A 27,674-nucleotide genomic window follows, 5' to 3' on the forward strand; every position below is an offset into this window, starting at 1 on the left:
CCCCACTGACTCCCTCCGTGACCCTGGGCAAATCACTGAGGCCAAAAGGCTCTGCTAATTTTGATGCGTCCCTTTTCGGGTGCCCAACTCCCGCCTGCCTTCCGGAGGGCCGAGCCTGCCGAGGGACATCCAAAGCCTGGCTCGCTAACCCCGTCCTCTGTGCTGTCGCTTGCAGGAGCACCCACGACCTGGTGGCCATGGACGGGTGGCTGTACGCGGTGGGCGGGAACGACGGGAGCTCCAGCCTCAACTCCATCGAGAAGTACAACCCCCGCACCAACAAGTGGGTGGCGGCCTCGTGCATGTTCACGCGTCGGAGCAGCGTGGGGGTGGCGGTGCTGGAACTGCTCAACTTCCCGCCCCCCTCCTCGCCCACCCTCTCCGTGTCCTCGACGAGCCTTTGACAAAGAATCCAGGTGTACCTTACCTCCAGCGGGCAGCCGCATGCGGAGGAGCGCCAGGCCACCCTGGCCTGACCCCTGTAGCAGCCAGTCTCTGTAGACCGGAGTTGGGGGGGTCCCGGCTGCTGCCTCCAGCCCTGGCCCACAGCAATTCCGCAGGCCCCTGGGGGGCTCTGCCTCTCTCGGGGCACCCTTCAGTTCAGTGTGCTGAGGGTTGAACGGAAAGGGGCACTTTCCATCCAGAGTCCCCTCTGCCGGCACATACGGCGGGGGCAGCTCTCGGCTCCATCCACAAACCTGCCCACGACTCAACTGACTTTTGGGGCCGGCCAGGCCCAGTCGAAACCATTGCTGCTTTTAGGGTTTACTGTGCCCCGACGTGCTGCACACTGGACAGCCACGTGAGGAAGGATCCAGGCGGACAGGAGCGCCGGGGGTGGGTGACTGACGCCTATGGTGCTTCTCCAGGAAACCGCTGAACATACCACCGCTCCTCGGAACGCTACCTTAGCCAAACTCTCGGTCCTGAGCCTCCAGTGCGCTGGTAAAGCCTCCGAGACCGGCACACGGCTCGCACGGGTGTCTGATCGATGCCTTAAAAACCGCAGCCGGGGGATGCGGCGGGGAGAAGGCCACAAAACTGTGCAGAGCCTCCCGAGCCCTCCGGCATTTCCATCCTCTGCTGACCCCGTCCCGCTCGCTGTCCGTCCTGATTTGCCATCGCGACGGAGGTCCCCCCGCCGACCAGATGGATTTAACGAGCTCACCGGCTCGGGTGCAGTGGCCGTCCCACTGTTACCAATGGCTGCACTGCTGCCCTCTGCTCACGTGTCTGTGTCACTGTGTTAACCCGGCGGCTGGGAACAATCCAGCTTGCACACGGCTTCCCTGTCCACAAAGAAGGATCTAGGCTTGGGCCAGGCCCTTGGTTCCCTAGAACGGTACGACCCGGCAGATGGCGCAGGCTGCAGGGTCGCACCGTGTTATTTATTTAATGTGTCTCCCATTTGTATTTATTGTACTAATCTTTTCATTTTAATTCTTATTGACTTTATTATTTTTTAAATTATTCTGGTGTTCCCCACCCCCCCTCCCGCCGACGTGGAAAAGGAGGAGAGGAACGAGCCAGTGACGTTTTTTTAAATGATCTCTTGGACAATGACTATGGCCTAGAAGTAAGTGTGTGGGAGAGGCCATAGGTACCATGAAACCAGCACAGAAGGAACCATTTGCAGCTAGCAACTCCCTGTCTTAAACTACCCCTCTAACGGTTGAATCATCTTGTACTGTAATGCACAGGGTTGGCCGTATAGACCCACCTGCACCATAGAACTTCGTGGGCGGTGGCTTAGGATGTGTTCCACTACCTATGCCGTGCTCTGCGTGTGGTTTGCATGAAGACAGGTTAACAGGTGTTCCCCACGGTGTATAGGAACGGCTAAAGCATGGATACCTCAATAGCACTGGGAGGCTGTTCTGTGACTGATTATTTGTTTGTTTCGCCCCCTGATTCTCTCTCCTCCCGACTTCATCATCCTTTAGATTTCACTTGTGAAAATACTCGCTGACTTGTCACTTCCGGAGATTTTTTGGTGCCCATGTTGAGACGCTTTAGAAAGGGCCAGTTTTTTCCCCAAGATGGATGCTTTGCACGTTAAACAGGCCCAGCTCCAGAGCCTGAAGTTGGGCACCCAAAATCACTAGCTGCCCTCCCCGCCCTCTACCCAAAGACATGTTCTGGGCTTTTCAGGCCGAAGTAGATTTTTAGGCTTTTAAAAGAGATTTAAAGTCTCTCAATCTTTTCATTCCTTTCTCCTTGCCAAGTCCCTGAAGGAACCAGCCACCGTTCAACGGCTGTCACATTCCTGTGTGCTGCTAACGACGCCCTTTTGACGTCCCGACGCCCCCGATCCTGCGATTGAAATGAGCTCCCTGTTAGCACGGCAAGAGCATCCACCTATTTCGTGGCCCCTGTGTTGGGTTAACTAGGTCACAAGACGCCATCTCACTCAAAGTAGTGGTGCAGTCGTGTGTGTGTGCATGCCACCTTTTGCTCCCTTCTAGCTGTACCTGTCAGCCACAGCAGGATTCCCGGTTTCAAGCTAGCTCATGTCAACCTGCACGCTCAAGACCCCATCTGACGCCAGGATCCTCTTCCAAGGAGGCAGAAGAGAATCCTAGGAAGGGAGCCCAAGAGCCAAGCCTAGAGCTCCATGGGCATTTCAGAGCTGCCAGCTGCTATGACTTGGCAGAAGTCCTGGGGTTTCTGCTGTGGCCCATGAATAGGGCAAAGGGAATGAGGGCACCATAGGCCAGTCTCTTCCCCCTGCACCAAAGGAGGGAACCAGCTCGCGCCCGAGGAAGGGAAGTGGAGGGGCCAGGAAGGCATTGCTGAGGGAGGGAAGTGGACCTCGGTTAAAACAATAGCTGCTGGTTTGAGAGCAATGGCCCCACCCCTTCAGCTGGTGCTAGCTATACTGCGGCGTGTGGGGGACGCTGCTGCTAAGTACTGTCCTCATCTGAATCCAGGGGGCTTGGAGCTGAGCGGATAGGCGGGCGGGGCAGGGAGCAGCGCATCAGGTGTGGAGGGTGCAGTCGCTCCACCCCAGTGGTGATGCAGTTCAGACCCAGTGGAGCCTTTGGAAAAAGCCGAGGCCGCCGTTGAAAAAGCAGCCTGCCGGGGGCCTCCGCTGGGCGGCGCTGGTGGAGGGTGCCTGCCACCGGCACAAGGAGTGACAATCCATGGCTGGAAGTGTGTGTGTGTGAGTGTGTGTGTGTGAGAGAGAGAGAGATTTGAGTGGGCAGAGGCGCTGTTAACTGTTTGTTTCTCCTCCCGTTTTACGTTGTGGTCTCGGACGAACACACAGCATTGTTACTAAGACAACGGCCCCGGGGAGGTATTCCCAACAGGGCAGCATTGCTGAGCAGCAGCCTGCCTTCTGGGGGGCACAGGGCTGGGCTGCCGTGCGTCGCCCAGGGAGCGTCTCCTGCTGCCCTCCTGGAGCCTGCCCCAAGGGCGGGTGGGGAAGGGGATTCTCTAGTCCCAGCCTGGCGGAGGGATACGCTTGGCCTAGCTGAGAGGCCACTGATTCACCCCCCCGTCCAAATGTCATTTTTATTTATGTCAGTTATGATTTATTTATGAGGAATTTACTGTTCGTTTTTTTTCTCGATTTTGCACTACACGGGGGGAACAAGCAATACAAGCCAATGTGTAAAATAAAGAGGTTTTCTTGATTACTGGATTCTGCCCCATCAGCCACTTATTGCTCTTCTCCCCCTTCACCTGGCTTCAGGTAGGCGAGCTATTTCCAGCTAGGTTTTGCTAAGGGGGGAAACTGAGGCAGGGAAGCAAGTCCCTCAATGCTAGGCAAGGTGGAGCAGGTTGCCTGGTTTTGGAGGAGCTGAGGCTCGAACTTGGGAATTCCTGAGCCTCTGCTTAGAACATGCCACCCTCTGACCCTCCCGCAGGCTGCAATGTGAACGGAGCCTAGTATTGCAGCTGTGGATGGCTGCCGATGGGGCGGCTGCAGCCAGGACTGCCCTGGACTCACCATTGCAAATGCCACCCCAGGGCCGGGGCCTGTGTTGCACCTGCCCAGTGAGCTGAACACAACATAAGCCAGAACACGCTCTATCCATCTCCCCCCGGCCCTCTCTGGCCAGTGAATGTGGGCATGGAAGTCCCGTGGGCCAAGGGCATGGGGCGGCTGCCCTGATGGTATTTGCACCTTAGTACACAGAGTCCAGGTGAGCTAAAGGAGTGGCTCGACTGGCCCAAGACCCCTTGTTTGTTGCCGTACTTGACCCTCGCCTCACTCCTCAGCTAGTGGCTGTTTGTGGGCTGCTTACGATGGCAGGTTGGCATGAGTCTGCTGTGATTTAATCGTCTAAACATGGCCCTTTCCCATGCCCCAGAAGAGGGTGCCACAGCACATGCCTCTTAAACGTCCCACCATGGGTGCGCTGCGACCGGAAAGGAGCATCTCCTAGAGGTGCAGAAAAACACCATTGGGTCCGAGTAGTGCAAACACAATGGGGCTTTAATCTGACACCGGCTGCTGATTTACACTTCTCTCTGTGTCTGAATGCTAGTCAGCCCCCCTGCGAGTCCCCAGCCCCAGAGCTGCTGACAGCTGTTGCACCCGGGGGGAAATGAAAAGCAGACAAGAAACATCCTGCTTTCACCTAGGAATGTCTCAGGGGTCCTGCCTAGAGGCAGGAGTGGCCGGTTGGCTCAGCTGAGCAGCAGGGGAAGCCTGCAACAGATCAGAGCTGCCCTCGCCAGCTGCACTCGGTCACTGCAGCCAAGGGGGAAATGCTGAGCTCCTTTCACAAGCAGGGGAAAGGGCCAGGGTCGGGAGGAGGGGACTGAGAGGTGTAATTGCCCCCCAGCGAGGACTCAAGAGGAGAAACCTTTCCCCCTCTTGCCACTTACAGCAAGGGCCCACAGCCCCATGCAGAAGTAATGCTGGAGTACACTGTGGTATTCGCTTTCCGAGGGCCTCCCACCTGCTCTGCATTTCTGCCCAGGCCCTCACCCTGCTCTCAGGTTTCTATAAATAACTGCCAGTTGCATAAAGCTTCCCAAAGCACAGAGCCCGTCTGCTCCCAATCCCTGTGCAGCCTCTCCTGTTACTGGGAGTGGAGCAAGCCGGAGTGGGGGAAAGGGGCCGCTATGTAGTCCTACAAACTGTGGGGTCTCCAAATGATGTACACGAAGCAATCCCATGGCAGGGGCTGCTTTGACACATCCCATTCAGTGCAGGCTCCAACAGGTTCACTTTATTAGCCATTCATTGGCTGCAGTCGGAAGCGTCCCTGTGAGCGTGGCTATATTTATTTGCAGGACCTACACAAAAAGAACAGGGTAGGTTTTGTATTCTTCCATTAGCAATATCCTTTAAGGAGAACAGTCCCTTTACTGACTGTAAGAAGCAACCGAAGAAGTGAGCTGTAGCTCACGAAAGCTTATGCTCAAATAAATTTGTTAGTGTCTAAGGTGCCACAAGTCCTCCTTTTCTTTTTGCAGATACAGACTACCACGGCTGCTACTCTGAAACCTGAAAGACTGCAACTGAAACCTGTTTCCTTCCCACAATTTTTGTTCTCTTCCAGGCGACGCTTGCACACGGGTTCGTTGTTTGAGGGAATCGGCAGTGCACACATTGCAGCCGCAGGACCTGCCCTGCAAAAAAGTGAGGGGGTTTAGTAGAGGATGTCTCCTGTGGGATGGGCAGCACATGCTGGTTTGTTATTGTAGGGTTGCTCTGGAATGGCAGGATAATATGGCACTGATTTAAATACATACGATTTAGAGATGACAAAGCCAGAGGGGACCAATACCATCACGTAGTCTGACCTCCTGCATAGCACAGCTCATAGGACGGCCTTCCATTACTCCCTGTCTGAACGAGGGCAGCTCTTTTAGAAAAACATTGGCTCTGGATTTTAAAAATGGCCAGTGATGGAGCAAGCCTGGGTAAGTTGTTCAACTGGTTAATTACCCTCGGAGCTATAAATCTGTAATTTCTTTCTAGTCTAAACCTGTCCAGCTTCAGCTTCCAGCCGTTGGCTCTTGCGAGATCTCTGTCGGCTAAGCTGAAGAGCCCTGTATTACCAAATTTCTGTTCCCCACGTAGGGAGCAAGAAACTGCAGCTTTTAAACTGAACGGCTGGAGCTCCCTGAGTCTTTCCGTACACAGCAGGTTTGCTAATTCCTTCATCATTCTAACTACTCTTCTCTGATTTTTCAACCCTCATTGTGAATAGCAGACACCAGAACTAGGCACAGCATTCCAATAGTGATAGCACCACTGCCAAATACAGAGGAATACTCACGATTGCCCTGCTTAAACATCCAGGGACCACGTCAGCCCTTTTGGCCACAGCATCTGCCTGGGAGCCCATGTTCAGCTGATTATGACCTTACTTATGGATGTATTAAAATGCATAGTGTTTGCTTGAGCCCAGTTTACCATGTGATCCCGATTGCTCTGTACCAGGGACCTGTCCTCATTATTTACCCCTCTCCCGAACTCTGTGTCATCTACAAAGTTTCTCAGACACCTATTTTATGTTTTCTTCCATGTCACTGATTAAAATGCAAAGGGCCAAAAAACAATCCCTCTGGTACCCTACTAGATACACATCCGCTCAGTAAGGAGTCCCCATTTACGGTAACATGTTGAGATCTGGCACTTAGCCAGCTTTTAATTCATTTAATGTGTGCCGTGTTAATTTTGTATTTTTCTAATTTTTGAATCAAAATATTAACCAGTACCAAGTCAGACCCCTTACAGAAATCTATTACATCAACACTATTACCTTTATCAACCAAGCCTCCAATCTTCTCCAAAAAATTCAGGTTAGTCTTACAAGATCTGTTTTCCCCTAAACTCATGTTGATCAGCATTAATTATATTACCATCCTTTAAGTCTTTATTATTCAATTCTCTTATCCGCTGTTCCATTATTTTGCCTGGAATCAATGTCAGGCTGACAGGCCTATAATTATACAGCTCATCTCATTTACTCTTTTTAAATATAAGTACATTAGCTTTCTCCCAGTCCTCTGGAGCACCCCCAGCTAAACTTTTTGAAAATCAACATTAACAGTCCAGAGAGCTCTTCGGCCAGCTCTTTTAAAACTCTTGGATGCAAGTTACCTAGACCTGCTGATTTGCAAATGTCAGCGTTTGAAAGCTTTAACCACTGCTGTTTAACATTCTCTTTAGTTACTGTTGAAATGAAAAATATTTCATCATCCTGGCTTTTTCCTAACCATAGAACAGAAATAGTTATTGAACATTTCTGTCTTTTCTGTGCTATCATTGTCAATTCTGCCATTTCCATCCAACAATGGACCAATGCTCCTGTTAGGATGCCAAAACCTCTTTAGTGTCTTTTTCTCTGCTGGCCAAAGATTCCTCCTTGTGTCTTTCTGTGCTTCCTAGCTTCTAATTTAGATTCATTGCTGTCATCTTCCCCTTTTCTCCATTTGTTATATACTGGGGGGTTGGTTTTGTTTTGTTTTTATAGCTGCTTTTACTTCCCCCCAAGCCCGTTTGTTTTTTTAAAAAGAAAAGGAGGACTTGTGGCACCTTAGAGACTAACCAATTTATTTGAGCATAAGCTTTCGTGAGCTACAGCTCACTTCATCGGATGCATACTGTGGAAAGTATAGAAGATCTGAGCATAAGCTTTCGTGAGCTACACGATAAATAAAAAGATCTTCTATACTTTCCACAAAGTATGCATCCGATGAAGTGAGCTGTAGCTCACGAAAGCTCATGCTCAAATAAATTGGTTAGTCTCTAAGGTGCCACAAGTCCTCCTTTTCTTTTTGCGAATACAGACTAACACGGCTGTTACTCTGAAATTTGTTTTTTTAATTACTGTAGCCTTATTATTTATCTAGTCTATGTCTATCGTAGCCTCTAGGGGCCCCAGTCATGGGCCAGAACCCCATTGTGCCATGGTGCTGTGAAGACGCAGAACAAAAAACCAGTCCCTGCCCCAAGGAGCTTACAGTCTAAATTCTTTCTTGCCTGTGTCTTTTGGCCATCTTAGTATAATGTTCTTAAACAGTCCCCAATTACCATTCACGTTTCTCTCTTCAAATTCTTTCTTCCTGCTGATTTGGCTCACAATGGTTTTCAGCTTTGTGGAATGGCCCTTTTTAAAGCACCGAGTATACATATGGCTGGCCTGGACTTTCTGCTTGTACATAACTAATGTACTCAAGTTATGATCACTTGCAGCTAAGCAGCCACGAATCGGTTGTTCTCTGGTTAATTCCTCTTTCGCTGTCAAGATGAGGGCTGAGACAGAAATCCCCCATGTGGGACGCAGCACTTTTTGAGTTAGAAAAAATAAATCGGGACATGCTTCGATCAGAAGGCAATGGAGTCTGCAAACCAAGCCATTAAGAAAAACCTCAAGGCCCCTCAGGATGGGACCCTGAAACCCCTACCCTGTCCTTTTAAGGCTCCAGTCCTGCAACTGGATCCACACACACGCTGCCTCTGCGCCTTGGCTTTCGTGGGGCTCTGCAGGGGGCTGCCTGGGGGATCAGATTGCAGCCGGGAGACCTAAATGCTTCCGTGGACGGAATCCCTCTTATCTAACAGTGGTTAAAATTCCTCTCCAAGCACAAACGGCTCAGCCCCCTGCCCTCTTCCCCAGCCCAGGATCAAAGATCCCAGGCGGCAGCCAAACCGACTTTTTCGGGTTCACCTGCCCAAATCCCTCCCCTCCCGCCCCGGGGGTAGGGGAGAGAACCCAGCGCCCCAGCCCTTGGCCAAAACGCTGTTTGCTCACACAGATCACACCCACACGAGTCACCGCAAACGGAAGCGGGGATGGGAATGTCTGCATGACACATGCTCGCAAACTTCCCCAGCTCCTCATTCCCCCCCTCTCCCCTGCCCGTGCCTGGTGCTCCTGGATTATCGCAGCTGCTGCCAACATGGGGAACATAACTTGTGTTCCCCAGCCACCCGGGAGATTCAGACACTCGTTCAGCAGGAAACCTTCCCTGAAGAAAGCGTAAGTAGATGGGTGTCGGTTTGATCTGGACTTGTTTTAAAGCTTCCGCTCCCAGCCGGCTTTGCCCTGCGCAAGGCACCGGCTGGGCACCGGGTTCGCAGCCCCAGCCCTCCTCTGGCTACCTGGGGGCCACAGACCTAGCTAGCCAGCGATGGGTTTTGCACGGTGTCGCGTGGGGTCGGACAGCCAGGCGCGAGATCAGTTTGCAGCCGGGGGCAGAGAGCAGGGAACCCCCGGGCTCTGGAGGGGGGCCGGCCCGGTCAGGGGGCCCCTGGGGGACAGGGCTGGTTTATTTCAGTCGGATTTGAAAACTCGCTCCCACGAGACTTGCCGGGGGAACGCGCACGACGGCTGCAGAGGTATTTACTGGCTGATTCCTGACTCTGACACTGGTGGGCCACAAGTCCAAAAAAGTGAGTGAGTGTAAAAGCCAAGATCCGAGAGAGAGGGAGATCCTCCAGAGCCAGACATTTTTAGCTACATAATGTGAGCAGCATTTTCACCCTGAAAAGGGAGAAGAGCCAGAGACTCCAGGAAGTCTTGTAGGGACTTTGCTATTGGTCTCAATTTGTCCTGGAAGGCGCACAGATACTACGGTGATGGGCAGCAGCAGCAGGCCCCCCCCCCCCCGATCAATAGATAATAGCAGTATTACACGGAGCTTCTAGGAAGGTCCAGTGCAAATATCAGAAATATTACAGATCTCTGCACCCAACCCACTTGTTAAGCCCGGTGATAACAAGGACCTCATCTGTATTGCTCCCTGCTATTCCCACCTGGGGGTGTGTGTGTGAAGGGGGACATTCCAAGATTGCTTCCCACCATGCATGTTCTAGGCTTCAGCAGTGAACCAAGCCTTTGTCGAAGCTTGTGGTTGCCTTTTACGTTGTCTGAAGCTGGGAAAAAAATCATCGCATTTTTGGTGGGATGGACCAGTTGGCTTCAGGAGATCCTTCCTAAACCCTGTAGGCTCAGGGCTTTACAAACAAATTGACAAGATGTCAGGAGTGTTTCTCTTCTCCCCGACATCGTTGTAAATTGGCAATAATTCCACTGAAGGAAGGCAGTTGCAATGGAGTTGTTCTGGGGTAAAACAGATGTAAGGGAGAGGAGAATCGGACCCAAGATTGCCGGCCCCGAGAAGTTTACAGTGTAAAGACCTGATCCTGTGTGTTGCAACTCCCATTGACACTGCTGGGCTTTGAGGTTGGTCAGCAGCTTGCAGGACGGGGTCTTCCGTCCACTGCAGATGATAACTTGGTCCCCATAGCGTTAACTGTTGCAATGTGGTTTGAAGAGAGAAAACTGCTTAGGAATCCTGGCCAAAGCAGCCCCAATGACCCAAAAGGTAAATGACAGCTGGTAGCAGGAGCAGGGCACTTTAACATGGGCGTGAGTGTGCGTCCGAAGTGCTCGGGGTCGAACGATACTGGGATTCTGAGGACAGAGACAGGAAAGACACAAAGATGGAATAAAATGGAATGGATGAGTGCTGGGATGCATGGCCAGGCTAGAGATGCAGACAGGGCTTGTTGAGCATTTTGGTTATGCAAAGACAACTAAGCAAAACAAAGACAAGCCAACAAGTGCCTGGAAAAGCCATTAAAATTCTTGCAGGCTGATTATCAGCTGTTTATTGGGCTGGGACGATTAGGAGGCTACTGGCAAATTGCTTGTTTGGCTCACCCGCTTCCTTATTTCTGAGCTGGGGTTCGCAATATACCAGCTTTGGCCTATGTGTTTTCGTTTCTTTGCAGACAAGACAGCAAGAAAAACCTGGCCAGCCTCTTTGGTATTGAGTCAAGGCAGGAGAGAGACATAACCACAGACAAAATACTGCAGTATATTCCTGGGAAGGTAAGTACGAACACATCCAGCCATCCCCTTGAACTAGGAGAAGTTATTGTCAGCTGCTGTGGGGCTTGCATCCCTGGGGACATCTCTGTGCATGAGATGGGCAGGGGTTTCTGCACAGTGGGGTGGTAGCTGCAGGTCTGGGCGAAGGAGATTAGAGGCTCAGGGGAACATTTGTAGCAAGAGCAGGGATCAGGAGCTGAGACCTATCTCCTTCCAGGCAGGTTAGCTCGCCACTCCAGGACTCTACTGCAGCATCCCATGGGTGGGGACCATGAAGCCCTGTCATCAACCTGAATATCTGGAATCTGAGATGCAGCACTGGCAGGGAGGCAGGCAGGGACTCCGATGCACTCCCTCGGCTGCTCTTAGTTATTTTGTTTCTAAGTCGAGGCAGGATGAGGGGAAATTAGAGAGCGCGTACAAATGATGAGAGAATGATTCATTCCCATGCTGGAATGAGGCGGAGCTGCCAATGCATTAGCAATACGCCATGGGAAGGTGAGAGGTACGGGGCACGTCTGTCCGAGGCACGTACAAACTTTGCAGCCACACGGCCCATTCCCAGCAGCCTGTCAATGGGAGCAGAGCTTATATTAGCAGTAGGGTTATTTATTTGTATTAAGGTAGCATCTAGAGGCCCCAGCCAATATCAGGGCTCCATTGTGCCAGGTGCTGTACATCTACCTCGTGAGAGACCGTCCCTACGCCCAGTGAACATGGTATAAATAGACAAGACAAGAGTGGGAGAGGAATCAGAGACGGAGAGAGAGAAGTAATTTCACCAAGCGGGTCAGTGACAAGGCTAGAGAGTAGAACTTTGGTCTCCTGAGACCCAGCCCAGTGCCTTATACACCAGACAGGCTTATTTTAATGATGCTCTGCAAGGTAGGAGAATACCTGGTTTATGTCCGTCAGTGGCCCCGTCTGCCCTTCGATCAGCCCTGGCTCTGGGCAGGGTCATACCAACACCCTCTTGCCTTGGGTTCACTGAAGCTCCAGGAAGCCCCTGGAGAAGGGCAGGGACCCAGAGCCACCACTCAGCTTTCCACCCACAAATGCCGGGTTGCTGTAACCTTTTTGTAGGGAAAAGCTCCTGATTCCACGCGGGATCCCTACCTGCACGGCTGGGCCCTTTGTCAGCCCCGACCACTTTACCTTTCATCATCTGGCACCAGAGGAGGAGGCAGGACTCCTGGGTTTTATTCCTGACTCTGCCACTGGCTCACTGTGTGATCCTGGGCAAGTCCCGTGCCTCATTTCTCCGTGCCTCAGTTTCCTCATCTGTATAATAAGGGACATTATGCTTCATCATCTCTGGGGAGCATATGGAGCTCTACCGATGACCAGTGCTATGGAAGTGCTAAGTATTATTCCTCGCCTGCCTGCTCTTGTAACCGAGCTCAATAGGCCTCCAGCAGGATGGACACAGAAATCGTTTCCTGGAGGAGCTTGGAGGGCACACGTGTGCTCTGAGTGAGGATCAGGACCTACGCTTGGATCAGGATCACAGGATCAGGACCTACACTTGGCTTCCTTGACCGTTATTGATACTTCCCCAAAGGAGGCAAGAGGAAGAATAGCCACATTCGCACAGGCCGGGAAAATGAAACCCACGAGCAGCACAAGATCCAGGACAACAGTCTCTGTCAATGCACTGGCAGATGTCTCCGCATCCCCCTCTGTGACAGATCCACAGAAGACAGCTGACTGCTGCTGCTCTCCGCTGATGGACTTTGCCTTCTCACCCAAGTGGTCGATGTCTGTGCTTTGGTGGGAGAGGTCTCAGGTGCAACCCCAGCTGGTCACGCCCCTCAACCTGCTAATGCCCAAACGTGGGGACACAGTGTGGGACGTGGACCAAAAATGAGCCACCACACCAATTTATTCGTGAAGGAAATTTCAGATGAAGTGGGCTCCTCCCCTACCCGGGTGGTGCAGCGGTTAGGGTGCTGACTTGGGACATGGGTGACCCAGGGTCAAAGCCCAGCTCTGCCGCAGACTCCCTGAGTGACTTTGGGCAAGTTGCTTCGCTTCTCTGGGCCTCAGTTCCCCATCTGCAAAATGGGATAATTAATTCTAAGGCCGAAGGGACCATTGGGCTCTTCTAGGCTGACCTCCTGCATAGCGCAGGCCAGAGAACTGCCCCGACACAGTCCCTGTTTGAACTAGAGCACTGTCCTGCCTGATAGGGCCGTGGGGCGCCCAGTTGCTACGGTGATGGGTACCATGTCAGTATCACAGATAGCTTCTATAACCACAGACTCTTTAGTCTTGATGCCCAGGATCTTCCCCAATAGAAGTGAAGGGGACCCCAGAGCTTTGTGGATGCCTGGGAACGTAGGCCCTAGGAACGGGCTGACCCTAGAAACGAGGCCCACTGCTGCCGACCCAACCCGGGGCAAGCTGCATACAGAAGAGCCTCCATCTTATTTTGCTGTTGATGCCTCCAAGCCCTGGACCTAATTACGCCACTTCCCAATCCAGGCCACTGTGGAGTCAAAACAAACTGGAGGAGGGAGGGAGAAGCCCATTTGCAAATCTGCTGCCTCGGCTCCTTTATTATTAACCAGCAGCAGTCAGAGGCTTGGTGGACTGGGAGCCTGCTGCTGCCATGGTTGGTGATTCAGCTGCAATTCACTGACATTCCGCTGAGAGTCTGGAGGGGACGAGGGGGGTTAATTATTAACTCGCTCTACCTGTAGGATGAGGCCCTGGAGACCAGAGCGAACATGTCAGGGCATTCGCGCTGCATTCGCCTTGCTCTGCCAAACCCCAAGAGAGGAACTCAGTTTCCGAATAACTGTGATGCATCAAACTCCCTGACAGAGGCCACAAAAACTAGCCCCGTTCCGTGAATCGGGGGCGGCTGGGGGTGGGTAGCCACAAATATCAACGGTCCCGGGGAAATAACAGCCAGCTGATAGAGTTGCGAAAGGATGACAAAGCACGAAACTCTTTTGTCTGGGCCGCAATCAGCAGGATTCCCACAGTTTCTGCCGTGCATTAGTTGTGCTGGAGAGAAGGGTGAGACTCTGTGATTGTCTCCTCTCCCTTTCACTGTGAGGATGGATTCACCTCCCCCAGAGAAGGCATGTTAAACTACAACTTGCCCGGCCTACCCTCGGGTTTAAAGTGTCCTTCTGGCCTGCCAGCCACTGTGTCTGATTTAAAACCCCTTCTAGCCCAGTCTAGTCATAGCTGTTATTAGGATCCAGAAGCACGGGGTTAATTAGCCCAGGGAGGTAGCCTATGGCTTGGTTAGAACAGGCGTGTGTTGTGTTCCTATTGGCTAGGAAAGCCTGGGACCAGAAGAGGTGCGACCTAGTTGTCACTTGTGTCTGAGGGCACCTCCAATTAAATCTGGGTGCGGCAGCGGTGCTGCAAAATGGTGCTGATCTCCCAGCTGGGTTGGGGCTGATAACAGGCTGCTCACAAACTCCCTGAGGTCCTAGCAAGTGCCTTGTGCTATTTCGAGACACCAGTGCCTGCGATAGCTCTGGTGTCTGGCCCTGTGTTACATACGTTATTGCAGGTCATGGAGGGTTCCCTGCTCTCACTTGCCTTTGGACAATTGTGTTTCTGCACAGCGGTGAAAGTGGAACATGCCAGCAAAGGACAGTTCTAATTTATTATTAGCATGAGTATTTACTATTAGCACGATTGTTTATGATAGCACCGAGGAGCCCCAGTGCGCTAGGGGCTGTACAGACATAGAACTAAAAACCGGTCTCCGCCCCAAAGAGCTAGTGAAAGGTGGTAACAAATAATTAAGCTGGGGTTTGTGTGGGGGAGGAAGGGGACAAACCTCTGGCCCAAGTTCCCCCTGCTGCATGGAGGTACAGGAGGGATGAACTCCCCCCTCTGAGCTTAACTAACAATAAGGGGAAGGCACAAAGTGCCATTCAGTGCCTGACCCTGGGGCGCTAATGCAGCTTAATGCCACTTTAGACCCTCCCTACTCTGGGATCATGCAAGGGCCATCCTGGTTCCCAGTGAAATTAGAGCAGCCTCATGGCTGCCCTAGCTTTCCCCTGGCAGTGCACAGCCCCTTCGGGTTGTTCAGCAGTCAGAAATTGCCAGAAGGCCGCAGACCTGTGGTCACACCTTCTTTCCCCCAGAGATGCCCCAAACACCTCCTCTATGCTGGCAAGTGCCCCAAGGAGGTGAACAGTGTGGCATATTTGAAAAATGTGCTGGAATTGTAAATGGACACTTTAAATTGTAAGGGGTTTTCTAGTCTTGTTTGCAGGCATGGGGGGGCTCTGTAGAGAAGTGTGCGATCAGAGAGTCTGAGACAGCCAGCCTAGAGTAAGGTGAGGAGAGTTGTGCCTCTCTTTTTTTTTAAAGGAGCAGCCTGCTTTGTCTCTCTCTGGTTTATGATTCTTGTGTGTTATAGTTCTGAATTCTAAGAAATTAAGTCGTGTTATCTTACAACCTTCCAGCAAGAATATTTGTGTTTTTAACTAACTTCTCTTTGTGTGTGCCACAAACATAACAGAGCCTGCCATACCAGCTCTATGTCATGTGGGGATTCACTCTGTCGCAGAGGAATTTCCATAGGTATAATGGAGCCATGGGGCAATCATACGCTTCTCCCAGAGAAGGCAGAGCTGAAGCTGATGCTGCAAACGTGAAGGCAGTTTCGTCTCAGTCTGGGGTTAGCTCTGGCAGTCTGGGTTTGTCTTTTAGTCATCCCCATCACATCATAGGGGAGATCACATTATCTCTCTCTCACACAGCTGATCACAGATTGGTGGGAAAGATTTGATAGCATTACAAAGACTTCTTGTTCCTTGTGCAGAGTGAGATCTCCTGAGCTGGGATTAGTCAGCCTCCTTTTCTAAAACAGGGGACAAAGGAAATCACAGATGGGCTCCCCTCTGTGGCCAGAGCAGGATGTTTGCTGGTGCTTTGTGCAGTCTGGATTGAAGTCTTCCATAGAGAAATATGACTCACTGATATGAGTGTGTGTGGTGTGACCTACTGGTTAGAACACTGGATTGGGATTTATGAGACCTGGGTTCTGTTCATGGCTCTGTCATTGGCCTGCAGGGTGACCTTGGGCAAGTCACTTCCCCTTGGTGCCTCAGTTTCCCCACCTGTAAAATGGGGATTACAATACCGCCCTCCTTTTTAAAGCACTTTGAGATCTACTGATGACAAGTGCTAAATAAGATTTAAGCATTACTATTGTTACTGCGTGAGGTGCTGTACAAACACACAGTGCTCGCTTGCACTGGGTGAGTTCACACCAGGGACAGCCTGAATGCGGAGTGTTCCTGTCCACACAAACACTTCACTCCTGTGCAGTGGTGGCTATAGCACCAGTTTGCTGGCACAACTGCGGTGGGAGGGGCATCGGGCAGACCAGCTGTAAACATCCCTTGACCTATCTGGAGTGTGGGCGCAGTGATAATAAGATACGCCAAGGATTGTGTCATCCTAGCTATGCTGAGGCTGTGGTGGATATACCTCCTGGCTCCAGACGGGCGCAGGGGATGAAACCCAATCCCAGTCAGATTTAGGCAGGGAGTGGAGCTCAGGGTGCAATCACAGGTAGGGTCTGAGGTCGGATTAAATGGCATCAAACTTTCTTCTGTTGCTTTCATGAGTTTTTGGCTCTAAACTCTCATGAGCCCAGCCCTTCCCTGAAACCTCAGTCTCTTCTGAGCGGTCCATTAGTTACTTCACTTTTGGTTTTATACAAACTCCTCAGCAAAAGGCACCCAGGCAAAGTCCAGGGCTCCTGCCAGCTACATGTTCAAAAAAACAGAAAAACACAAGGAGAGACCAGGTAAAAATTGACCAAAACAGCCCAAGGCCATCCCACTTGACTACACATCAGCAGCTGATCATCAGTCATGTGACTAATACAGCTTCAAAAATCCCTGCATTGCACTTCCCTGTTAGACAGAAATCCCACTCTCAGTCCTTGGCTGATACCCACACAAACAAATTAGACCCTTTCTGGGCTTTGATCCATCCCAGAACCAAACTGTGTGGGTCCAGATCCTGGAATTTTCGTCTGACCTTTACGTTCATAGAGGACAGCTAAAACTGAGCTGACTGACTAATTGTCCCTCATCAAAACTTTTCTTGTCTCTCTTGTTTTGGGCTCATGCTGCCTGTGCCTACGGCCAACCTATTTTAATATGCCAGCATTGCAGCTCTAGCGAGGGTAGCCGAGGAGCAGGTCTAGAAAACACGGCGATTAGAACACGGGCCGGCTTTACACACACTTTTTATTCCAGCTTGACTAGTTCAGTTATAAGTGTGATGATCCCCCCCCCCCAACACAGTAATACAACCCCTCATGTGGATGAAGTTATACCATTATAAATGGATAGCTTATTCCCCTTCCCCTTCAGGAATACCTATAACGGGATAGGCACCCTTTATACTGATATAACTGTGTCCACACTGGTGATGGTTGTAGCAATTAACTAGACTGGGATCGTTAAAGCGCTCCAACATTGGTGTTCAGACAAGTCTTAAATAATGCACTGATTGGCCATGGGAAATGCCAAGTAGCTTCCTAATGTTAGAATTGTTTAAATGAGATTCCAGATTGTTTATGCTGCCATATTGTTGATATTTATATCAACACAATTCAACAGCAGGGGAGGGTTCTCGAAAGGAGACCAAAAAGGTACAAAATATCATTCAACACTAAACACAGACTTTCCATAGCCACTTGCCACTCCCATCCATTTACCTTCCACTGATACCCATGGAATGGAAGGACATATCCTCACACCTTTTTGTCAACTGTCTAAATGGGCCATCTTGATTATCACTACAGAAGTTTTTTTCTCCTGCTGATAATAGCTCATCTTAATTAAAGGAATGCATCCGAAGAAGTGAGCTGTAGCTCATGAAAGCTTATGCTCAAATAAATTGGTTAGTCTCTAAGGTGCCACAAGTCCTCCTTTTCTTTTTGCGGATACAGACTAACATGGCTGTTACTCTGAAACCTTACTTAATTAGCCTCTTACAGTTTGTATGGCAACTTCCACCTTCCCTGTATGTGTATATATATCTTCTTACTGTATGTTCCATTCTATGCATCCAATGAAGCGGGCTGTAGCCCACGAAAGCTTATGCTCTAATAAATTTGTTAGTCTCTAAGGTGCCACAAGTCCTCCTGTTCTTTTTGCTACTCTGATACCTAGGACCTGTGGCTGCACGCTGGTGCCTTGTACCTGGGTGTGCTAGGACCTTCAGCAGTTAAAGGGACACTGCTTACAATTCCTAGATTTAATCATCCTAACTTGTTGGCGCTATTACAAGTGACACCCTAGGTGATTCCAACGGAAATAAATTTAAAAATCCAATTGTCCACAGGGAGAGAAATGTTAAGAGTAAGAAGTCAAAGACTTTGGTCCCCAAACTGCTAGGAACTCTGTGCTGGTGGATCACGGACCTGTGCAGCGTCGCACTGAAGTTAACAGGGCTCGGTCTAGAACTGGAGGGCCCACGTCAGTTTCACTTTATGGTCAGCATCTGTTTCCAGTCAATTTCTGTTTCTAGATCTCATGTGCTAGCACAAGACTGCAATGTTGGTTAGGCAGCTGGGTTGCTGGGACCACGGCTTCTCACACTGTTCACAATCATCTCATTTGTTACTTTGTGTTCCCTCGCCCCCGCTGTGTTTTCTCTCTCCTCTTATACGTTGATTGTAAGCTCTTTCGGACAGGGGCTTTTTTTTTGGTTCTGCATTTACACAGTGCCTAGCACAATGGCGCCCTGGTTCACGACCTGGACTACTGGGCACTACCAGAACATATGTAATATCGAAAGAATAACATTTGGATGGCAAACGCTGGACGGGGAATTTCTAGATGAAAAAGCAAATGAACAACTGAATGTGGTGGAAGTAAAAGCAGAAACAAATGGGATAATTTATGTTGGTTTTAAGTTATTTTTATGGGGACCGAAATTCAGAGCCAAATTTGACTTCTCCATGTCCCTTGGGAACTCCTATGTCCTAATGCACATCTCAACAACAAAGCTCTTCAGAATGCATTGTGTCCTATCAGCTGCATTCTTTATTTCTTCCACGACTGGCAGCTGATCAGTCAGCCCTCCACAGCAGCCTGTAGCAAATATTTAATCTTTTTTCTGCACTTAATTGCCTCTCAGTGAGCTCATTAATTGGCAGTTAGCAGGTTCCCACCTCCAGTCACATGTTCTCTGACACTGTGCATAGATGACAGGTTTCAGAGTAGCAGCCGTGTTAGTCTGCATCTGCAAAAAGAACAGGAGTACTTGTGGCACCTTAGAGACTAACAAGTTTATTTGAGCATAAGCTTTCGTGAGCTGCAGCTCACTTCATCGGATGCATGCAGTGGAAAATACAGTGGGGAGATTTATATACACAGAGAACATGAAACAAAGGGTGTTACAATACACACTCAGAGTAGCAGCCGTGTTAGTCTGTATTCGCAAAAAGAAAAGGAGTACTTTGGCACCTTAGAGAGTCTCTAAGGTGCCACAAGTACTCCTTTTCTTTTTACAATATACACTGTAAGGAGAGTGATCAGGTAAGATGAGCTATTACCAGCAGGAGAGAAAAAAAATCCTTTTGTCAACTGTTGGAAATGGCCCACCTTGATTATCACTACAAAAGGTTTTTTTCTCTCTCTTGCTGGTAATAGCTCACCTTACCTGATCACTCTCCTTACAGTGTGTATGGTAACATCCATTGTTTCATGTTCTCTGTCTATATAAATCTCCCCACTGTATTTTCCACTGCATGCATCCGATGAAGTGAGCTGCAGCTCACGAAAGCTTATGCCCAAATAAATTTGTTAGTCTCTAAGGTGCCACAAGTCCTCCTGTCTTTGTGCATAGATGTTGATTAGTCTACAGACAGTTGGAAACCAGAGGAAAGCATTCTGATGAAGCCCTCTGGGGCGCTGGGGGATTTTACTTGGGCCTGACAAAAAGTAATTATCTAGATTAAATTAAGCTGTGAGAGGAACTCCTGGCTTTTGCAGATAAAGGACTCCAAAAACCATTAGCAGCCTGTCACTGGTTAACCAGTTCCTCTCTAACCTGAGAGCGGATAATTCTCTTCCTGATGGGAGAGCTCACCTAGGCCGCAGCACAATGGGTCTGGTTAGTGGCTGCAGCTCTTCATTTATCATGGGGCTTTTGCAGCTGTCTCCTTGGCACCGAGCATTACAAATGGGCCCATGTGGACTAGTCAGGTTCTCCATAAGCTCTGAGAAAGCGCTGGCTGTTTGGGCTGCCTGTATGTACAGGGCTGTTGGTTTGTCACTCAACCCCCTCATCAATCTGCAGCGCCTGTGTCTGGATTCATTGTTCCTGGAAACGCTGCTCTGGAAAGAAGGGATTTTCTGACACTTAAACCTTAAATTGCTCTCCTCCCCACCCCCATCATCTAGTACTGAGATGTGTTTGGTAGCCCTGCCACCTGGAGAGGGGGGTGCTGCTGGATAACCTCCCTGCTTGGCAAGCACATGATATGAACCCTATCTCGGCCTCCTCATAGAGCAGATTTCCGTTCCAGGTGAGCTGGGACATGGACATCTCAGAGAGCACATTCTTATGCCGACCTGATCACAGCCTACAGGCAGGCTCGATGGGGTGCTCGTGCATCTTATCATGAACTTTTAGAACAAAGGAGATTTGGGGTGGAGGAAGGAAGCCACCCCATCCCCCCCTCCTCCCCCTGCTTCCAGATAAGTCATGAAGGCAAGGCAAGCCTTGGTGTACACAGCCCTTGTAGGACACAGGATGTCTCATGCCCCCATGCAGCCTCTCCCTGGCCTTCTCTGTTTGCAGCGCAATTGGAATGGTTCAGTTGAACTCCAGGACTCAAGCACATGCCAGCTGAGGACATCAGGATGTGAGTCTAAATGGGGTACATCCCCCCCACCCCCCAAAAACAAGACCCCAAAACAACATGCACTGATACTGCTCTTTCCAAAAGAAATTCTCAGAGGCTGTATGTCGCAGGTGCTGGTTTATTCCCTGCTGGAGAGGGCTCAGAAGATCCTGCAGTGACGGGCATCAGAACCGAATAGTGTGTGAATCCCCCGCCCAGCCCATTGCACCACAGGACAAATTTCCGTACACCTGGGACTCAGGAAATGATGCAAGCAGCATCTCCCGAGATTGCCAGACCACGCTTTTATGTCTGTCTCTTCCCAGCCCTCTGGCTCCCACTGGCTTCTCCTCACCTTTTCCAGAGGATGCGCTGACAAAGGGCAAACTCATGGCTGAATGCATCACAACTGCCTTTACAGAGGGCAACTTCAGCCAGGGGATTCAGCCTTGGATTTGTTGAGCCACCAGGAGCTCCCTAGAATAAACCACTTCTGGAGGAAGAAAAGGAGGACTTGTGGCACCTTAGAGACTAACCAATTTGTTTGAGCATAAGCTTTCATGGGCTACAGCTCACTTCAGTCTCCCCACTGTATTTTCCACTGCATGCATCTGATGAAGTGAGCTGTAGCTCACGAAAGCTCATGCTCAAATAAATTGGTTAGTCTCTAAGGTGCCACAAGTACTCCTTTTCTTATTGCGAATACAGACTAACACGGCTGCTACTCTGAAACCTGTCATTTCTGGAGGAACCCTCTTTTCCACCCCTTCTACCATGTTCCATTAGCCCATGTTCATTTGGGGCCTGACCCAATGGCTGTTGTCAATGGACAGGATCCCATTACCTTCAGCGGGCATTATGGCCAACATGCTTTCTGCTCTTTGTGCTATCCCAGTAGTTGTCAAGCTGTGCTCTGTGAAGGTGGCATGCACACCGCCTGCTTTTGACACAATGCACTGGGCAGCAGAGCAATGCTTGTGGCTACTAGCTGCAGCCCAGTCTCTCTCTCTGGTTTCTAGAGGCACTTCTTTTTAATCGACTTCTCCCCATGTCTGCATCCTGCACGGCTCTTTTTGTGCCTTTCTGGTGAGGATCCGACAGGGAGCAGACAAACAATGGGAGGGAATTTAGCTCCAAGGTGTGCTGGGAGAGATTAAAGCAGTGGAAGCTGCAGAGAACACGGATGGGTGTGGTAGTATAGGGCTGATCCCAATAAATGTGAAACCCTGTGTCCGGATAGCTATTAGCAGCTATAAACAGTAGGGATTTAAAAACACAGGAGGAGGGGGGATGTAATCGATCAGCAGGAAGAGGTGGGTAGGAGGAAGCCCAGGCAGAGCTAAACCAAAGAAACTGCACAAATGTTTATAAGCTGAGACCACTCAGCAGTGTACAGCTTGGGTCACTCCTTGTCCAAGTGAACTGGGTTAGGGCCACATTAAACCAATCAGCTTGGTAAGTGGAGCGTGACTGCGAAGTTGAGAGGCCTAAAATATAGCACTTGTTTCTACCAACCAGATGATCTGAGTTTGTTTTAAAATATCCCCCTGGATAGTGAGGGAACCAGGTCTTGCTGTAGTAATAAAATCCCAGCTCCCAGGCTGGCATGGAGACCTAACAACAAACAACCTAGCCAGGGCACTCACCCAGGACCCCTTTCTAAAGAAAGGCAGCTCTGCTTACATCTCTTGCAGATGTTGATGGGCCCCACCAGCACTCAGCTCTGTGATTATTTTTTTCCTTGGTACAGAATATCACGAACCAGGAAAATCAAAAGGAAAACTTGGACCAGCGGTTTCCCAGCCTGTTCAAGAAAGGGCGGAGGAAGACAGTCGTAAGAAATCTGGGGAAAATTATCTATTACTCCAAGGTCAAATTTAAATTCCAGCACTGCCAGGTAAGCCCTTGTGCATCTGGATGCATACAGTGTAACTGCATGGGTCTATTTCCCCTGGTAACGGAGAGGAGATGGAGCTGATCGATCTCAGTAGAGAAAAAGATTGTTTGAAAAGTAACCTAATTCTCCTCCCAGGGATGGATCAAACATGGCCTGGAATAATAATAAACATGGTGCTTTCAGCTCACTCACATCAGCTATGATGCTGCCCCACTGAAATCAGGGCAAGTTTTGCCATTGATTTCAATGGGAGCAGGATTGTCCTATATTTCTGCGGGTTGGTTGTGGGGCTTGGCATGGCGGAATGCCGGGGGTCCCTTCCACAACACAAACCTCATTCATTTTTGAGGGAGGGATTGGCATCTTGGGAGCGCTTTGAAGTATTTAGGGACTTGGGGCTGCTGACCCAGGTGGTCCTGCCTTAACCTAACACTTCTGGGTTCAGGAATAGAGGGGAGCTCCAGGATAGGAGGATATCAGGAAGAGCTTCTCCTTCGCAGCATCCCACGGGCTAGAGGATGTTTTGTTCCTGTACCATGCACAGGTAAATTAGGGCTCAGTTGTCTGAGAATTTGGCTGTGGTTAGCAGCTGTGCCTGGAAACAGACTGGGTCTTTCCTTTGGTTACTGACATAAACGGTTGTTCGGCCCATTATCCAGTAAACCCCCCAGAGCAGAGTGAAGCCTGGGGAGTGTATCTCCCCTGAGGTAAACCTCACCGTGTCCTTTTCCCGCAGGAGGTGAACGACTGCTACTTGGAACTGTTCCAGTCCTACCTGTACTTTCAGTCTGTTGGCTCGAACGGATTGACCTATCAGGTGACGTGTCTCTCCACTGCCATGAAATGAAGGGACAGGTGTCAGTCAAGAGGCAGCTGTCTATTAGCACACTGGACTGGGAGTCAGGAGGTCTGGGTTCCGTTCCTGGACCTGCCACATGACCTCCGCCAAGTCATGTCCCTCAGTTTCCGATCCCACCCTTTGTCTGTCTGGTCCATGCAGGCTGAAAGCTCTTCAGCCCAGGGCCTGTCTCTTGCTATGTGTTTGTACAGCACCTAGCACAACTGGGGCCTGAAGATGCTACTGTAATGCAAATAAATAAAAATAATACTTAAGCACCCGGATAAATGGCCAGACGTGCAGAAATGCTGAACACCCAGAAAGTCCCATTGGCCTTAACGAGAGCTGTAGTGTGCTCAGCACTTTTGAAAATCAAACGACTTATTTGGGTGCCTGGATATTTGGGAGCCTAACTATAGCACCTTAGAAAAAAAAAAAAAAAATCTTGGCCTTAAAGCACAAGGTACAAGAGAGAAGCGGGGGGAGGGGAAGGTAAGGGGAGGATACTTCGGTCAGCCTTGCAAAATCGTGATGAAAACTTACCCCAGGCACCAAATCTATTTACCCATCTTTTACCGTGATGCTGCTGATAAGGAAAAAACAAAGGAGATTTTGTATGTCCTTCCAAAACAAAGCACTCCCCTCCCTCAGCGAGTGAAATTGTGCAAGGCTGTTTTGCAGATGTTTGCAGAATCCAGCCCCTTCTGAAATGATGTATTGCCTTCTAAGTCACTTGAGGTAAATTCATTATGACAAGGCGACCTCTTGAGTCACCCAGCAAACCGGCCTTCACGTGTGAAGACACATTGTCAAGATATCAACCGTATTTAAAAATCCTTTGTCTCTGTTACTAACAGTCCCTTAGACTAATACGGAGGGAATTATGAAAGAATTACTCACCGGTGTTGGCACCTAGATATTATGGTGGTCAGTGCCCCTTACAGCTCGGATTTAGAGAGGTATTTAAGTACATGCCGAACTATGAGCACTTGGGCTGAATTCACACTTGTCATCATTATGCTGTTTGTTTACACTTTGCAAACAGCTCAGTTTGGACATTGAAAGTAGCCTGGTCAATTTTCCTTTCTGTCTATAGTCAGTTTCACTTTCTGATTCTTTTGCACTAGCCCAGCCCTGTTTTGTTTGGGTTTCCATGACTGCGGAGGAACATTTTAAAACAACAAGATCCGGTTCTCACTGATGTTAAAGATGAAGGATGAAATCTTGACCCCACTGAAATCAATGGGAGTTGACTGAGGTCTGATGCTCATTTACACTTAAGTCCCTTTGCAGTGGAACGAGGCCTTGTATTAGAGTAAAGAGAATCAGGCCCAAAATATTTCCATTTGGAGGAGGTTTTGCAAGCTAACAGTCTGAGCCCAAACTGCCTGAGGGTGCCTGTTTGCAGACATCGGATCCTTTTGGAAGGAGGGCTTTGGCCCCAAAAGGCAAGCTGCCGAGGTAATAATGGTGTGTTCTGCTTATGCAGGGACTGCTGCCGCTGAAAGAGCTGAGCGTGTGTGAAACCGAAAAGGCAAAGAGCGCAGAGCAGGAGGAACATGCCTTCCGCATTACAGGTTAGTGCTGCTTTGTTTGCTGTGGCTTGAGGAGAGAATGAAGCATGAGTTGGTCGTGATGTGGCCATGCTTTGTGGGAAGCCCTATCCCAAGGCGAAAGGGTGCTTCAGAGAATAGGTTTTGAACTGCACAGAGTGTTAACCTTATTATGACCCTTATTTGACAGCCCATCTCCCCCATATCTCTCTGCTCTCAAACCTCCCTTCTAGGACAATGTTCAGAACTGCAAGGAAAGAGTTGAATGGTCTGGTGGTTAAGGCTGACTGGGCCTCAAAGATTCAGATTCCGTTCCCAGCCCTGTGTGACTCCGGGCCAGTCACTCAGTTTCTTCATGCCTTGGGGTGCCCAGTTTCATTCTGGCACAGGGATAAGCATGCTCCCTTTGTCTGTGTGGTTTGTTTCAACTATAAGCTCTTAAAGGCAGGGACTGTCTCCTACTATGTGTATGTACAGCACCTTGCACAGCAGGGCCAAGCGGGGACCCTTTCATATAGACCACTAATAACAATAGCAATGAGAGATGCTCTTTATCCTCAGTCGGTAGCATCAGAACTGCCCTATCAGGACTTGATAGCCATCAATCAACTTCCCTTCTGCCAAAGTCCTCCTCCCTTTTTTGAATTTTATTCTGAGTCATCTCGCATTATAAAAGGCTTCCTGGGATAACAACCTGCCTGCCCAGCAGCTGAAGGCTCACTTGGGCTTAGTCATTGTTGAATTATGGCAAACCAGAGCCACCGAGAGTGGTAGGCAGAGGTAACTAACAATCCATAAAGATACGGTGCTAGCAAAGCTAATTTGTGCACGGTACCTGGGATCTACGTGCTCGGGTGAGCCAGGCTAGGAAATGAGTCATAGAACCTCAGTAAAAAAATTCTTTTTTACCTGAATCAGAGGGACATCTGATTAGGCCATGGCTGCTAAAAATTACACTGCAGGGAAAAGGCCCGCCACCTTTAGCAGCTCAAGAAATAGCTTCTGAGGTTTGCGAAACCTCCCACGCCCTCAAGGCTGCTATATCCCGAATGGCAAACCAGGATATCCTGGGAACTCTTTGGCGGGTCACAGCCTCGTGGCTCAGCATTTCCTGGGCAGTGTGTTCTTTTTCCCCACCCACTGCCAGTGCCCCAGTGCTCAGGTACCAATTCATCGGCATGTGCAGCAAAACTGCGTCTATGTCTCTGCTCCAATTTGGGCCAGTGTGAGTCTGTCTCCACAGCGAGCGGCAACTCATGGGAGTGAGTCTCAAAGCCCAGGTCAACCGACTCAGTCTCTATGGGGACAGAAATAGCGGGATAGATGTTGTGGCCTGGGCTGGAGCTCAGGCTCTAAGGATGGGGTGGGGGCTTTCAAGCCAGAGCCGCAATGTCTACTTTCAGTGCTGTCGTGCCAGCCCTGGGAGACTGAGTCTGTTGACCCAGGTTCTGAGACTCACCTCCGTGGGCTGCCACGTACCTTGTGAGATGTTCAAACCACATTTAGATGCGCAGTCCTCCAGAGATTCAGATCAAAGATGTTGCATTAAACCTGGACATAATTTACAGTTAGTTTGCTTAGTGCAATATATTATTGGGTAAAATGCATTAAAATTCCTATTTGGTTAGGCAGCTGGTGTGACCACTGCTTATCCTGCTGCCTGGGTGTGTCTTTGATCTAGCACACAAAGGTCGAAAAAGATCCCATGGCTTGTATCCATCTGTTGTCTCTCTTCTTCTACTTGGACTGGAAGCTCTGTGGCGCCGGGACCTTCTCTTTGTTCTGAGTGTCCAGCGCCTTGCACGAAGGGGGCTCGAATCCATTACTGGGACCCTTAAGCACTACCATAATATGAATACATATAGATGGGGCTGGGGTCAGGAAGAAATAGTGATACTTAGTGCTTTGAAAATGGAAAGAGCTGTACAAACATGCACTCAGGAATCCTCACCTCCCTCTGTGAGGCCATTAAGTATTATTCCCCTTTTAGAGAGGGAGAAACGGAGGCACAGAGAGGGTAAGTGACATGCCCGGGGTTATACAGGCAGTCAGTGGCAAAGCTGGGGAGAGAACCTCTGATTCTTAACTCTTAGTCCAGTGCTTTAGTCACAAGATCATCCCCTGCTGAAAGCCAGTGACTTTGGCAGAGTCCTATGAATTCCTGTGCCTCTCCTGTGCAATTCTGCAGCTGCTGGCAACTGTATAATTATCGGTATCATCATCGGACGCTGCCAGCCAGCAGTGGAGACGCCATGTAAGGACGGAGCTCTCTGATGTACACAGAAGTCCTCTAGTGCCTCTGATCTCTGACAGGCTTCTAAGAACGAGAGGGCTGGCAGCCAGCGTTGGGTTTCTAACCCACAGGATGTCTCTGCTCGACACCTTCACCCCTGCACCTCCCTCTTTCCCCCCAATAATTTTCACTCTTGGTTTCTTAGTGCAGCAAGAGTTGGTCTGGTAATAAACCTGTCATACCTGGGAAAGCACCATCCGCCACAATGACTTGCTCCAGCCTATGGGCCCCACTACGTTAGTGCCAGGGGAGAGCCGGAGGAGGTGGAGTGGAAGAGAGGAACCCGGGGCTGGGAAAGGTTCATAAACCTGGATGCACCCTGACTCCAGAGCAAACATACTCTTGGGGCGCTGGGGAATGCAGAAGGTGACTCCTTGAGCTACCAGCGCCCCTTCCCTGCTCTAGTGTCACATCCACCCGAGCAGCTGGTCA

The 27,674-nt window shown here is 49.9% G+C and overlaps 2 protein-coding genes across 6 annotated transcripts in view; both read left to right on the forward strand.

Moving 5' to 3' along the window:
• Window positions 1-3,604, forward strand: part of KLHL17 (kelch like family member 17) — a 37,573-nt gene extending 33,969 nt beyond the window's left edge. For all 5 annotated transcript variants that reach the window (XM_074975457.1, XM_074975456.1, XM_074975459.1 and 2 more), the window contains one exon: window positions 176-3,604. In XM_074975457.1, the coding sequence (XP_074831558.1) occupies window positions 176-404 (229 nt within the window). In that variant the 3' untranslated portion in view covers window positions 405-3,604. The remainder of the gene's footprint in view (window positions 1-175) is intronic.
• A 5,166-nt stretch (window positions 3,605-8,770) lies between these two features.
• Window positions 8,771-27,674, forward strand: part of PLEKHN1 (pleckstrin homology domain containing N1) — a 42,161-nt gene continuing 23,257 nt past the window's right edge. Inside the window, exons 1-5 of the mRNA XM_074975111.1 lie at window positions 8,771-8,951; window positions 10,709-10,808; window positions 22,412-22,558; window positions 23,295-23,375; window positions 24,886-24,973. Coding sequence (XP_074831212.1) covers window positions 8,779-8,951; window positions 10,709-10,808; window positions 22,412-22,558; window positions 23,295-23,375; window positions 24,886-24,973 — 589 coding nt within the window. The 5' untranslated portion in view covers window positions 8,771-8,778. The remainder of the gene's footprint in view (window positions 8,952-10,708; window positions 10,809-22,411; window positions 22,559-23,294; window positions 23,376-24,885; window positions 24,974-27,674) is intronic.

This window comes from Natator depressus, chromosome 18 (genome assembly GCF_965152275.1).
Source record: "Natator depressus isolate rNatDep1 chromosome 18, rNatDep2.hap1, whole genome shotgun sequence".
NCBI classification, from domain to species: Eukaryota; Metazoa; Chordata; order Testudines; family Cheloniidae; genus Natator; species Natator depressus.